Below are 14,167 nucleotides of genomic sequence, written 5' to 3'. Positions count from 1 at the left end.
TGGCTCCAAAATAATAATAAAAGGAAACGTTTGTCACACTCTCTTATTGCCATTCTTGAGAACTTTTGACCAAAAGATTGAACCATGAACCCAAGAAAAGGGTGGAGAACCCCTGCAACCCTCTCGTGCATTCTTCGTCACCTTGGAGTTGTCGTCGCGGAGGTTGAAGGTCAGCTCCAGGTTGGTGAGGAAGTGATCGGCGAACTCGGGGTACATGTCCAGCACCTCCAGGATCTCGTCACGCTGGATGGTGTGCAGGTCGCAGTAGCTGAGGGCGCGCACGTCCGCGTTGGACTTGCCCGGCTTGGTGAACAAGTGAATCATCTCGCCAAAGATGTCGTTCTTACCTGGAAGGACAGAAGGAAGGAAGGACAACCACAAGGGAAAAGTGAAGCGATCCAGCGATCAATTCCAAGTACCTGTCACTCCCTAAATCTGTTTCATGTCCTGGGCCTCTGTTTGCTTCTATTATTGGCTGTTTTTATCGGAGGACACTGGGAAGGGAGGGCTGGTAAACTGATTTCATTCAGTTGGCAAGGCGTCCCGTGATTAACGAGGAGGCGAGCTAGTTTAAAATAGGGAAATCATTCAGGAACAAGCTTTTATTGGATTCTAGATTCAATTCTAGTTCTTTATTATCTATGCCTTCCTCTGTCTCTGATCAAACAACAAATGAAGCACAGAGAAATGGCCATCTGGGTTTTTCGTGTTTGACTTGTGTCTATTATGTACACTTTCTAATTTTGCGTCTCGTGAGTCAGCGGGGGATGGATGGCAAAGGGCATGGATTCGATTTAAAAATTGGTATGGACATCCAGGGCATGCCAACTTTTTGGATGGATTGAAGACTGGATTGGATTGGATTGGATGGATTGGATTGAATTTAAGACATGTTGGGGCAATTTTCCATTATTCCACATAATTCCCCTATATTCGATAATTATATTAGCCATGGGATTGTTGCGATGGTATTTTAATCATTCTTTCCTCATGATGTTCTGCCAATTGACCAAACATATGGCAGAACCATATTAGGGGCAACCTTTGGCGCTTCCTAAAGGAAGCCATATAAACTACACCAACGTTGCAAAAACGTGATGCTCCTCCTCCACAAAGCTTCTCAGCCTTCATAGAAGAGGCGTCGTTTTTGGTCGCTGAATGTTTGCTCATGCTGCTCAAACTAAAATGAAACCAGGTTGGGGAAATAAGAAGTGTGGTTCAGGGGGGCGGCGCTCGGGCAGAGATGGACAGGTCTGCAGGTGAGGGGCATTTCCTCTTAAGCAGAAAGGCAGGACCAAATTGCACTGGACTGGATTGGACTTCCTGTTTGGAGAGTGTGGTGTGGGGATGGTGTGGTTTGAGCAGCCTTGGGTCTCGGTAGTTGGGGCCCAGGATCAGCGTGGCTGTTTACGTACCTGTTGCTGGTTGGTTGGTCTAACGAGCAACAGGTAAAACCCCCATCCCCACACAGGAGAGGAGCCCTTGTCAGGACACATCTCCATCTGCTCCTGGGCTTATTCCAACCAGCCCACCCTCTACAATAAACTGGTGTGTCTGAAACCCTGTCGTCTGTGTCTCTGCGCCGGAGGTCCCTGAAAATGCCACCGGAGTGGCATGCGGCAGGCGAAACTGCCACGGAGAGCGTGAAACCTCAGCAGCCATGAGAAAGCAGTGGACCGACTGTGATCAATCAACAACATTGGCGAAGCCCCGCTGATATCTGCTGCTGTGAATTTGTGGAATGAGCAAATATAATATTATTTATTGTACACACAACACTTAAATCGGCCACTAAACACAAGTAAGAGTAAATACATTGATAAAGTAAAGCTATAAAGTATAACTGACAGAGTCAACTTCTCGATCAAAGTGGTTGGGGATAGGGATGTTAATAATTAACCGTTTAACCGTTAACTGACAATAATAATTTTGACCCATTGATACTATCAGTTAAACAGTTCAAAGAAATTAGAAAAAATAAATAAATTGTTTGTTGCATGGTAATAGGAAAAATAGGCTATACAATCTATTTCTTAAATCCAACAGCTCATCGGGGCAACACGTGCAACCACGCGTGCCTTTTATTTCAGGCACGTAAGAGGACAGCTCACACAGCCTTTCCCCAATCCTCAAGTGCCGGCCGCGGTAAGCTAAGCTGTTTACAAACAAAACAAAATGTAAGTCACAAAATGAAAAAGAGATCTTTATAATATAGTGTTGAAAATGAATCAACGTGTGTGAATGGATAATATTATTTTCAGTAATTCAATAAGTTTTCCCCAACCCAATTGTGTGCATCCTTATAAAAATGTAAAAATTGGAATACTCTATACGTTGAAGAAATACCGAAATAGAGCACTCGTGCCCATCCCGAATGTCATCAACGAGTGGCCATTATCACAATTCGATTTTTTTACATTCTTCAGTCCTGAATAGTATATTTTAATCTGATAACTGTTAATGATCGCTTCACGAGGGTCGGGCATCGTCAGGAAAAAAAAACAACTGAATTAGCATCGTATCATCATTCATGAATTAGAATAAAAAAAAAAAAAAAGGAAATTAATTCTGTGCAGAGAAAGCCTCTCACGTTTGTTGACGATTCTTCAACTCGTAGCCTTTAGACCGCGATAGCACTGAATATGGAAAAGTAATTTGCGTCTCGATGATGGCGCTAACAGCGCAGGTGTGTCAGCGTGATCCATGAGCGTATGGAAATGGCATTAGAGGCTCGACACCATGGAAAAAGAGGGATCAGCGTTTCTCTGCACTCTATAGAGTGGGGAGTAAAACATGCTGAGTTGCTATATACTCCACCGCTACTACGCCCCATGCGTCTTACTCATCGTGACCTTGTTGTGTCACGGCGTTCCCAGCGATTGGTGGAGGGGAGAAAAACGTCGTCACAAAAGGCCCTCGCACCTGCCCGAGGGCTGGTTTAGAAGCGAAGGATAAGCGAGAATAAGGGTATAGAGGGAGAGATGAAGATGTATATCATGAGAGAAAGACAGAGAAAAAAGAGGAGCGCATTAAACAAAGAGAGAAGTGCGGAGGAAGAGCTGAGAGGAAGAGCAGATGGCAAACGAGATGAAAAAAGTCAGAAGAAGGGGAGAGGGAAGGCTGGGCGGTGTTGATGAAAATCAAACAGCATGATATCGACGGATAAATACCCAGATATTGATGATTTGGTGATATTTTGGGGATGACTATTGGTGCTTTCATGAGATATTTACACATGCATGAGAGACAATCATCAGTAATGTGGATATTATGACCAGTGATACCAAACCAGAACATCTAGAACAGTACATACAGTATATAGAAAAATCCCAATTTATATTGAGATAAAAACCAAATTTTTATGAAATATTACATTCACTGAAGAAGACAGAGATGGGACAGGAACTGTACTCAACTAGATAAGTCCATAGATGTATGAAAAAAAAATGCCGTAATGTATATTGATCGCGGTATCAATATTACAGCGGTAGCGTGATATTACCTTAACCAAAACCCAGAAGAAATCCAGTCTCATATCACGACATCGATATAATAACAAAAAAATCGCAACGCCCTAAGAGAGAGAGAGAGCGAGAGAGAGAGAGAGCGAGAGAGAGAGCAAGAGAAGTGAGAAGTGTCAAAGTAGAGAGTAGTGAGAAAGAGGCCGGAAAGTGAGGGATGAGAGAGAGAGAGAGAGAGAGAGAGAGAGAAAGAGAAAGACAGGAATAGAGAGAATATATGAGATGAAGATGGATTTACTCTGATTTAATGGGGATGCTGGTCCGGCTCAGTCGTCTCCCAACTAAAAGCCACAATCGACCATACTATAAATCTCTCTGTCTCTCTCTCTTTCTGTCTCTGGTTTTTGGTGTTTTTTTTGGTTCCTTCGTGATCAAGTTGCTGCTGCTGTGACATGACTTACTGAAAATAAAGGAACCCTAAAAGACAAAGTCTCTCTCTCTCTCTCTCCCCTCTCTCTCTCCCTCCCTCCCTCCCTCCACATGGCGCTCCTCTCCACTAACTCTCTCCTTGACTATATTTCCTCCTCCCTCATCTCCACTCCCGCCCTACTGTCCGTTTCCACCCTTCCCCCCCGCCTCCCCCGATGTATTGTATTCCAGTTGTAATCTAACTAGCTACCCCTCTCTCTTGTGCTTCCATCCCTCCGCGCATCCCTCCATCCCCTCGTCCTCCTCCGCGCTCTCGCTCGCCTCCTTCATCCGAGGAGGCTTCGTTTGAAGTGCGCCCCAACAGAGATCCCTCGGCCTCTGAGACGATGGAGATGGCGATGGGACGGCCCACTCACGGCTTCCCGGCGTAGGGAGGTGGGATTGGGACGATGCCGACCGAGCCGAGGAAGGACAGGGTGGTCTTTTCGGATGAACTACACCACTCCACGCGGGCTAATTAGGAGGTTTTATAAAAAATAAAAATAAAAACCGGTGGTGGGGGGGAGGGGTGCTTATCCTGTGCAGTGTAGAGGGCCATTTTAGCACTTTTTTTGGCTTCATGAAAAACGGATAAGCGAATACCCCATTATAACCGGAAGAGTTATTTTGAGGCTGTAATGGATATGGGTTTATCAGAAGTTGCGATATGTATCGTTTATTAGGAAACTATTTACAGAACAGCCTCAGAATTGAGCTTCAGATCAATGTTTTTGAACACAAGCGGAAGAGAATTATTGCCAGAACAAGTTTTATTCATAAACCTGAATGTATGAACTTCAGTCGATCAATAAACACAACACATGCAGTATTATGAAGTATAAAGTAACGTGAAAATGCATGGACTAGACTTTTCATCCAGAAACCCATCTGGGTGGCTGTATGAAAAGTCGAAAACTATGTATGAAAACGATGTACTCAACAAAACGTTCTTTTTTACATTTTCTTTTTTGTTTGTTTTTAAAAATGTAATTTAAACAGTGCGATGTTTACTTGTGTGATAACAGGGCTGTTTCTCTTTTTTACTACCTCAGGTTTTTATTTTTGGGGGAGCAGTATTTTTTTCTACACAAAGTAAAACACTATGTTAATTATGTGTGAGAGGGAGAGATAGATAGAGAGAGCGAGAACTCCGAGAATTGGAGTGGATTTTTTTTTTCTCCTCCAGACAGCAGTGCAGCCTGCGTGCCGCGCCGGTTTTCCTGTGCTTTTATTTTAGATCTATTTGTTTTTCGTTAGATTCTGCCTGCATGAAACAAGTATCAGGACAGTGGACTGCGTAATGGAGAGAGAGCAATCTCCATTGTCCCTGTTCCCCGTGTCTCTGAGTTGTGTGGCGCAACAGCGCTGCAGCAGTGAACTTATAGGCTCTGTGAAGGGTAGGAGCTCTTTGTGTGGCTAACGTTTTACTTGGGTTTCTCGAGAGCTGATTTGAAGCCTGGAGTCTGGGATTACGCTCATCGCCATCTTGGCAGATCGGAGGCCAGGGCTTTATAGATTTGGGCAGCGGGCCACAGTTAAGGGCAGAGACAGTCAACGAAGAAGAAAGATCCACGCTTGACCTTATTCGAACGCAAGCAAGATACCTGTTAATCAATGCAAACCACATCCTCAAATATACATCTCTTTAAGCCTTAATATCTTCTTTATGGAACAGCAGTTCAAACCTACACACACATATTAGAAGAAGTTAACTTAGATAGTGAGACACTAACATCTTGTAGAAACAATTTGTCTCTGCATTTCTCATTTCCCATCTTCTCATTTCACTCTGAGAAGTTTCTAGTTTTTCCATTGACTTCCATTCAGTCCGAGGTTTTCTCATTGCCTCATCTCGTGGCCATTAGCTGAACTGCAGCTTAAAGGACTTACACACTGGCTTCAACACCAGGGCGTAATGGTTGTCCCTTGATGAAAAACCCCATCAATGTAATGGATGAAGACCCAATTACTCAATAACTGAGCTTGCACCATGAACTCACCCAATATGGCCACCACCACGTCGTCCTTCAGGATTTCGATGGAGCCGCGGGACAGGAAGTAGAGGGCGGTGAGGACGTCCCCGCAGTGGACCAAGGTGTCGCCAGGCGGCGCGTGGGTGGTCTTGAAGCGCATGGCCAGCGCCCGCAGGCAGCCCTTGGTGGCCCCGTGGAAAGCCTTGCAGTCCTGCAGGAGGCTCTTGTTGAGGTGGAGGCAGATGTCGGCCTGCAGGCATTCTGGGAAACCCTTCAGGACCTGGGCGTGGAACATGAGTCCATGCAGGACGGCATAGCAGTCAGACGGTACTCGCATTGCTCTTGGCTAGAAACTAAACGTGCTGTCGGTGGTGGCGGTGGTGTTGTTTTGGGGTGATGTAGCTGGTCAGATTGACTGTTTTTTTCCAGATAAATTTGAGACAATTGCCATCTGTGATTCTCCTTCTTCTCGAAACCTACAGTTAAGAGGCCTTTTGTTTCAGAGGAGAGATGAGACAGTACATACATGGATCTGACATTTTTTGAGGGCAACGACAACATGAACTTCGAGAGAACTGAGAGAAAAACCACTATAGGTCATTTTTTAGCTTTTCTTAGGGTCAGGGTTGATTTGATTATGCTTTCTGAACCATATAATTAGTAATAGTATCAATCATTACTCAAGCATATTGAGCTTGAGAGGTTCCAAAAAAACAATTAAATGTATTTTGATGAATATTAATTGTGCCTTAGTCATCCAAAAGGACTTACCTCAAAACAGAGTTAGCCTGGCTGTTCATTGAAAGTTCAATGAAGAGTAATACAGGGAGAGGGATTTATTCAACATATTAACGATCAAAATCAGAACTTCCACATCGTCAGAGGACTGTGCCAATGAGCTTCAGAAACGAATGTTATCTGACACATTTGTACACAGCGGTCAAAACAAAGATACACCGATCAGCCACAACATTAAAGCAGGTGAAGTGAATAACATTGCTCATCTCGTTCCAATGGCACCTGTCAAGGAGTGGGATATATTAGGCAGCAAGTGAACAGTCAGTTCTTGAAGTTGATGTGTTGGAAACAGGAATAATGGGCAAGTGTAAAGATCTGAATGGATTTGACAAGGGCCAAGAAGTGAAGGCTAGACGACTGGGTCAGAGCATCTCCAAAATGGCAGGTCTTGTGGGGTGTTCCTGGTATGCAGTGGTTAGTACCTACCAAAAGTGGTCCAAGAAAGGACAACCGGTGAACCGGCGACAGGGTCATGAGCGCCCATGGTCTCATTGATGCACGTGGGGAGTCAAGTCTAGCCCGTCTGCTCCGATCCCACAGAAGAGCTGCTGTAGCACCTATTGCTGAAAAAGTTAATGCTTCTATCATAGAAAGGTGTCAGAACAGGCAGTGCATCGCAGCTTGCTGCCTATGTGGCTGCGTAGCCACAGACCGCTCAGAGTGCCCATGCTGAGCCCTGTCCACCGTCGCAAGTGCCTACTAAGGGCACGTGACCGTCAGAACTGGACCATGGAGCAATGGTAGAAGGTGGACTGGTCTGATTAATCACATTTTCTTCTACATTATGTGGATGGCCAGGGTTAGGGTCGAATCGGATAAAGCATCTGTGGAATGTGCTGGAACATCAAGCCTGATCCATGGGGGCCCCACCTTGCAACTTACAGGACTGGTCTTGGTGCCAGATACCACAGTACACCTTCAGAGGTCTTGTGGAGTCCATGGGGCACGAGTGGGACCTACACAATATTAGTGGTTATTAGTGCTAGTTTAAATGTTGAGGCTGATTGGTGTATAATGCTGTTGGCACAGCGTATGAGAAGACCACTTTTTTTTTTGGGGGGGGGGACTTTGACACCATAATGCACAAGGGGGGCAGACATTCTGAGGATTCCAGGATACAAAGGGGGGTAAATAAACGTCGTGTTTTCTTTACATTATCACTTGCTAAAACACACAAAACAAAACAAAAAAACAACAATCAGAAGATTTAGAAAGGAAAGATGGAACAACATTTGGCAAGTGCAGGTGCCACAGTGGAGCCAAGCCTCCCACGTCGGGATGGGAGTCTTGGCAGAGCCGAGCAAGGCAGTGCCCACTTCCAAAGTGTGATTCACTCTGACTCCGTCTCTGGTACCAGATGAATACGAATAATCGGGGCTTGTGTTTTGAATATACAAAGATTTCATGCAAAAAGGCCACATACGAGTCTACCCACAGAGGTAGAACACCTGTGACCAAGGGGGAGCATTCCCTGGGTGTAAGGGCGTAGCAAGCCTAGCCAGGTTATAGAAGGTTTGTTTGGCTGGTCAGCATGCACTGGGGAGACACTGAAAATCCATTAACTTTTTAAGGGTAATAACAGTAATGATTGTGTGTGGTTAAATGTGGGACGTTGCAACAGGTAGCATTTCTTGGGAAATGCAGAGATCATGCCCTCCTACCAACCCGGTCTCATGCGTTTTCATGCTCATAGTCACAAAATGAATCTACTGAATCGTGTCCTGGAGCACAATTGTCCGACTTTTTGTCCTGCTACACAAAACAACATTCAAACCAATTAATTTGAATGGGGAGATTTTCTTCTACTGGTGCTGCTTTTTCTCTATTGAATGGTCTATTAAATCCAAGGAGAGAATAGGGATATAGGGAGAGAATAGGGATATAGGGTCATACACTGAATTTCATTCATAAATACAATTTAACTGGATATAAATATCAGCGTTTGGGCGCCTGTGTACCCATCGCCTGTGGGTTTAACAGCGAGCTCCACCAATCAGAGATATGGGTGTTTCACTTAGGATTATGGGTAGTGTCGTACTTTCCATGACATTGCGAATAAAACATGTTTTTCTTAAAACAAGGTTGATATCATACAGACTTATCATACAGGAGCAAGAACAAATTATTACATACATTGTGGAATATTTATGACCCAAAACTTTAAGGTCACATTTTGAAATACCACATTTTTCTTTTTTTTTACATAATTTGATAGCGTAGAATCTGATTTTGGTTTTGAAAACAGAAGTACTGAGAAATCAGGCATTAAAGGTTCAGAAGCACTTCCAGACTTTTGCAAAACAAAACATATATTTAGAAGCGCAATCAGTGCTTTAAACGGTTACATCTGGATAGTGCGGTACTCCTTCGATGAGATAATGTTGAATGTGTTTTTATGAAATAATATTTGAATCATTCATTTGTAAAAATATTGGAAAATGCATAATCCATAATCATTCTAAATTCATGCTCACTATACTATAATGCCCCCTCTATTACTCAGTAACTTCTAAACTTTTCCATTTTCTGCATTTATTGTTTTATAACAATGATAGTTTTAAGAAAGTGGCACATTTCTAATCGGGCACATGAAAACCTATCAACAGGGCACAACGATTCCAAAAATTAGGTTTGCGTGGTCCTCCTAGCCCTTTGAATTCTGGGATTGCTGTTTCCTGGGAGCAGTGATATTCAGTGATTTCTGCGAGAGCGTCTGCTGCCCTCTTCTCATAATACATAACAACACAGAGATTACGTTTTCACGGAGAAGTCAAATTTGTGGCTTTTGGCGTTTCCTTGTTGTTGTTGCTTTAAAACATATGGAAGTGACGTCTGCTCTTCTTCTTCGTGTCCTTTGAGGCAGCGCAACATGTTTTTATCACGTGAAGAAGACATTTACGCAATTATTTATAAATGTTTGAAACCCAATTGGTACCCTAAACCATAAAAACGACAAAAACTACAATTCTACGCCATTTTATTATGCATCTTGATGCAACTGCATCATGGCTTAGGATGTATGTAGTTGTATTATTATAAACCTAAAAAGGAAACAAAGTTATGGGTGAAAAACAACATGCTTGTGTTTCTGAGGTTAATTTAGTCAGGGAATTTACCTGCGTTGTCAGAAATTACATATGTAATTTCCAAAAGCCTGAATTATATGTCAGGGCCTTTTACATGGCGCCCCCTATTGACACTACCACCTCTTTAATAGTACATGTGATCTGTCCAAAACAGTTGACCTTATTTTGGTCGCTCTTCAATTACTGAGATATAGGGCTTCAAAAGTCAAGATCTCAGTTTAGGGTCCATTGAAATGTGTTAAACCTATTATTATGTTAACCTACAAGGGAGACCTTTCCAAAAATGTGTTTGGTTTTGTTCTATGACAAAGCAAAAAAAATCCAACCCTGGCATGGCAGTGGGGAGCATTCCTGGAGAGTACTACACTACTCATAATCCTAAGTGTTACAGCGACGTCTCTGATTGGTGGAGCTCGCCGTTACCATGGAAATGTTTACTTTACTGGCTGATGGGTACACAGGCATGCGAATGCTGATATTTATGTCCAGTTAAATTGTATCTAAGAATGAACTTTTGCCCCCTTTCTAAACTTTTTTTATTTTTCATTTTTTATTATTATTTTTTTTTTTTATTGTCTCTTTATCTGTTTTTTCAATTTAATGAATGAATTGAATTCCTGTTTATTAATATTCCCTTGAGTTTTAAATTCATCATCTGAGCACTCTGCCAATTTGTCAAGGCACTTTGTAAGCTGTGTTTTTAAACATGCTATAAACTGTAGATAAAGCTATTCTTATTATTCATTCTTGCCCAACCTTGATTTGAATCGACCATTGAATAGAAAAAAAGCAAAACCAGCATTCTGCTTTTATTTTGTGATAGTCAGAACAAAATTTAAACCCAATGCACTTCAAATGTTAATACATCCATGCCCCCCTCCCTGTGGTGACATACTTTCATGAGGTTAGTTTCATGTATGTACCCCCCTCCTATAAAATCTTCCCATTCAAATTAATTGGTTTAAATTGTGTTATTTGTAGCATAAGAAAAGTCAAAAAATCGACTCTGGGACATGGTTCAATAGTAGATACATTTTCGTGACTATGAGCATGAAAAGGCGTAATACCCGGTTGCTCCAACAACATGCACTCTTGCAGACGAGGATGAAAGGGATGTGTAAGTACATCTAAAGGTAAACTCTAAAGGTATTATTTTTACCCAAAACCTTATCACCGTGATTGGCAGATTCTGAATCTTTTAAATCGATGGAGTATTGAGTTAATAACTTAGCTGAGAGTAGCCAAATGGGGCAAATGTGTTGCAGGAGAGCAGGGTTGCAAACGTTAACCCTGACTGTCTCCAATCACTCAGGTGACTCCCAATGGAAAAATCGGAAAGATCTAAAAAAAAAGGCTTCAGTAATTAAAATACCAGAGTTTTCCTTTAAACACATGGTTGTGCTACTTGTCTGTTATTATATGAATATATACATGAATACAGTGTTATGATTTAAGGCTAAGGCTCACAGCATTCCACTACTGGACTCAGACATGGCTGGACGGAGAGCCAACTACATTCCATAGATCCAGTGCTTGAAGTGGGCCTGTACTCACCGGTATTCAGTACCAGCACTCCTACGTTTTAATGTTTGGTGTACCGTGACTTTTTCTTGCACACTAGCACTTCTCACAAGCTGTCGCTATTCTGTTCTGCCCTCTCAAGTGGACAAATCAAGCGGACATATTGTAAAATATGTCATATTTTATTGAGACAGAGCCCACTATTTTATGTTTTTACCATAATGGACAGGCTGCAAGCTCCAGGTTGGGGTTGCCATGACGTCATTGACCATATACACCGCGTTCCAAATTATTATGCAAATTATATTTTTCTCTGATCTTCCTTAATAGTCGATGCAAATGACAGTCAGTATAATTTTCAAGTCATCAACCGTTAGGGTATAATTTGAATGTTATTGAACAAACCTCCCAATGATAACAGTAGTTTTTTTTTTAATAAAAAACTCAAAATGCACTGTTCCAAATTATTATGCACAACAGAGTTTCAAAACATTTTATAGGTTGTAAAGAACTGAAAATGGTCATTTGTTGAATTTGCAGCATTAGGAGGTCCTATTGACTGAAATCAAAAGCTATTTCAATCAAAAACATCTTAACAGGCCAAGTAACATGTTAACATAGGACCAGTTCTTTGATATCACCTTCACAATTCTTGCCTCCATTGAACTTGTGAGTTTTTGGAGAGTTTCTGCTTGAATTTCTTTGCAGGATGTCAGAATAGCCTCCCAGAGCTGCTGTTTTAATGTGAACTGCGTCCCACCCTCATAGGTCTTTTGCATGAGGATGCTCCAAAGGTTCTCAATAGGGTTGAGGTCAGGGGAGGATGGGGGCCACACCAGGAGTTTCTCTCCTTTTATGCCCATAGCAGCCAGTGACACAGAGGTATTCTTTGCTGCATGAGATGGTGCATTGTCAGGCATGAAGATGATTTTGCTACGGAAGGCACGGTTCTTCTTTTTGTACCATGGAAGAAAGCGGTCAGTCAGAAACTCTTTATACTTTGCCGAGGTCATTTTCACACCTTCAAGGACCCTAAAGGGGCCTACCAGCTCTCTCCCCATGATTCCAGCCCAAAACATGACTCTGCCACTTCCTTGCTGACGTGGCAGCCTTGTTGGGACATGGTGGCCATCCACCAACCATCCACTACTCCATCCATCTGGACCATCCAGAGTTGCACAGCACTCATCAGTAAACAAGACTGTTTGAAAATGAGTCTTCATGTATTTCTGGGCCCACTGCAACCGTTTCTGCTTGTGAGCATTAGTTAGGGGTGGTCGAATAGTAGGTTTATGCACAACTGCAAGCCTCTGGAGGATCCTGCACCTTGAGGTTTGTGGGACTCCAGAGGCACCAGCAGCTTCAAATACGTGTTTGCTGCTTTGTAACAGCATTTTAGCAGCTACTCTCTTATTCCCATGAATTTGTCTGGCAGAAACCTTCCCATTATTCCTTTATCTGAACCAACCAGTCTGTGCTCTGAATCAGCCACAAATCTCTTCACAGTACGATGATCACGCTTAAGTTTTCGTGAAATATCTAATGTTTTCATACCGTGTCCAAGGCATTGCACTATTTGAGGCTTTTCGGCAGCAGAGAGATCCTTTATCTTTCCCATATTGCTTGAAACCTGTGGCCTGCTTAATAATGTGGAACGTCCTTCTTAAGTAGTTTTACTTTAATTGGGCTCACCTGGCAAACTAATTATCACAGGTGTCTGAGATTGATTTCAGTGATCCAAAGACCCCTGAGACACAATACCAGCAATGAGTTTAATTGAAAAACAAAAAATTAAATGTGTACACTTACACTTAAATCCAATTTGCATAATAATTTGGAACGCGGTGTATGGACATGGACGGGGGATTACTTTAGATCATGGGCTTCTTTGTTTGCACTTTCTATTTCACACCTTTTTGGTGGAAACAGCTGATTACACTCATATTCCACCAGTTGTGTTCTATCGTTGGTAAAGGCTGCTGCTGCCCCCGCTGTCTGCTTCAGGGGGATTACAAACTCCTAGTTTGCACCGGGTCGAGAGGCAGCAGGAATGCTGCGATCCATGGGAACTCGGGAATCTGTCCTTCGTAACAACTAAAACATAACATAACAACTAGTGATCGGCTCTGAAATTCCAGCATAAATGGCTATTCCTTTATACCTTTCCCAGTACGAGGTTGGATTTTTCAGAGTTCCGAATTCATTGGAACGCAGCATTAACTGTTCTACACACACACACAAAGGACCCTTACTTTCTTTTACTTTTATATATTTCCATATTATAAATCAGATTTATAACCACGCCAACATGTGCCTAAGGGGAGTACCGGGACTTATTTTTTTCCACTTCAAGCACTGCATAGATCAACATGAAATTCTGTCAACACATGTACCTCCTGCTCTTACCAGAATGGCGGGGATCATTCCATTTGACATGAGGCAGACATGGAAGAGACAAACCCATATAAGAACCATGAACAGCATCGCGGCGAGGAAAGCCGGCGTCACTGCAACCGTGCTTATTGGCGTTTGTGGGTGTCTCATAAAGCAGTAACTCCGGCTTTCATTTGTTTGGTCGAATATAGTGTCTACGGCAATAACATCGCACAGTATAATCGATAGGATATTATACTATGTCGGTCGACACATGGCCACGGAGGGAGGGACAAAGATATTTAATCACAAATCTGCAAAAACAAGGGGTTTCAGAACCACAAAGCAGGCAGATGAGGAGAGCAACGACGGCACCAAAAACACCAACACTTTGGGGTCCATCAGCCCTCGTTAGATCTTATGTGATCTGGAAAAATAAAGGAATCGTGGAATCAAGGACAACCCTCTTCAACCAACCCAGCCAGTC

General features: G+C 42.7%; 1 protein-coding gene across 1 annotated transcript in view; it reads right to left on the bottom strand.

Moving 5' to 3' along the window:
- LOC307247776 (voltage-gated inwardly rectifying potassium channel KCNH7-like) overlaps positions 1 to 14,167 on the bottom strand; it is a gene marked incomplete at both ends in the record, with an annotated part of 112,709 nt that overhangs the window by 16,239 nt on the left and 82,303 nt on the right. The window contains 2 exons of the mRNA XM_080023898.1: positions 142 to 347; positions 5,930 to 6,182. Of these exons, the coding sequence (XP_079880024.1) occupies positions 142 to 347; positions 5,930 to 6,182 (459 nt within the window). The remainder of the gene's footprint in view (positions 1 to 141; positions 348 to 5,929; positions 6,183 to 14,167) is intronic.

This window comes from Zeus faber (genome assembly GCF_960531495.2).
Source record: "Zeus faber genome assembly, chromosome: 2".
In the NCBI taxonomy this organism is placed as follows: Eukaryota; Metazoa; Chordata; class Actinopteri; order Zeiformes; family Zeidae; genus Zeus; species Zeus faber.
This window is presented reverse-complemented; position numbering and strand designations above follow the sequence as displayed.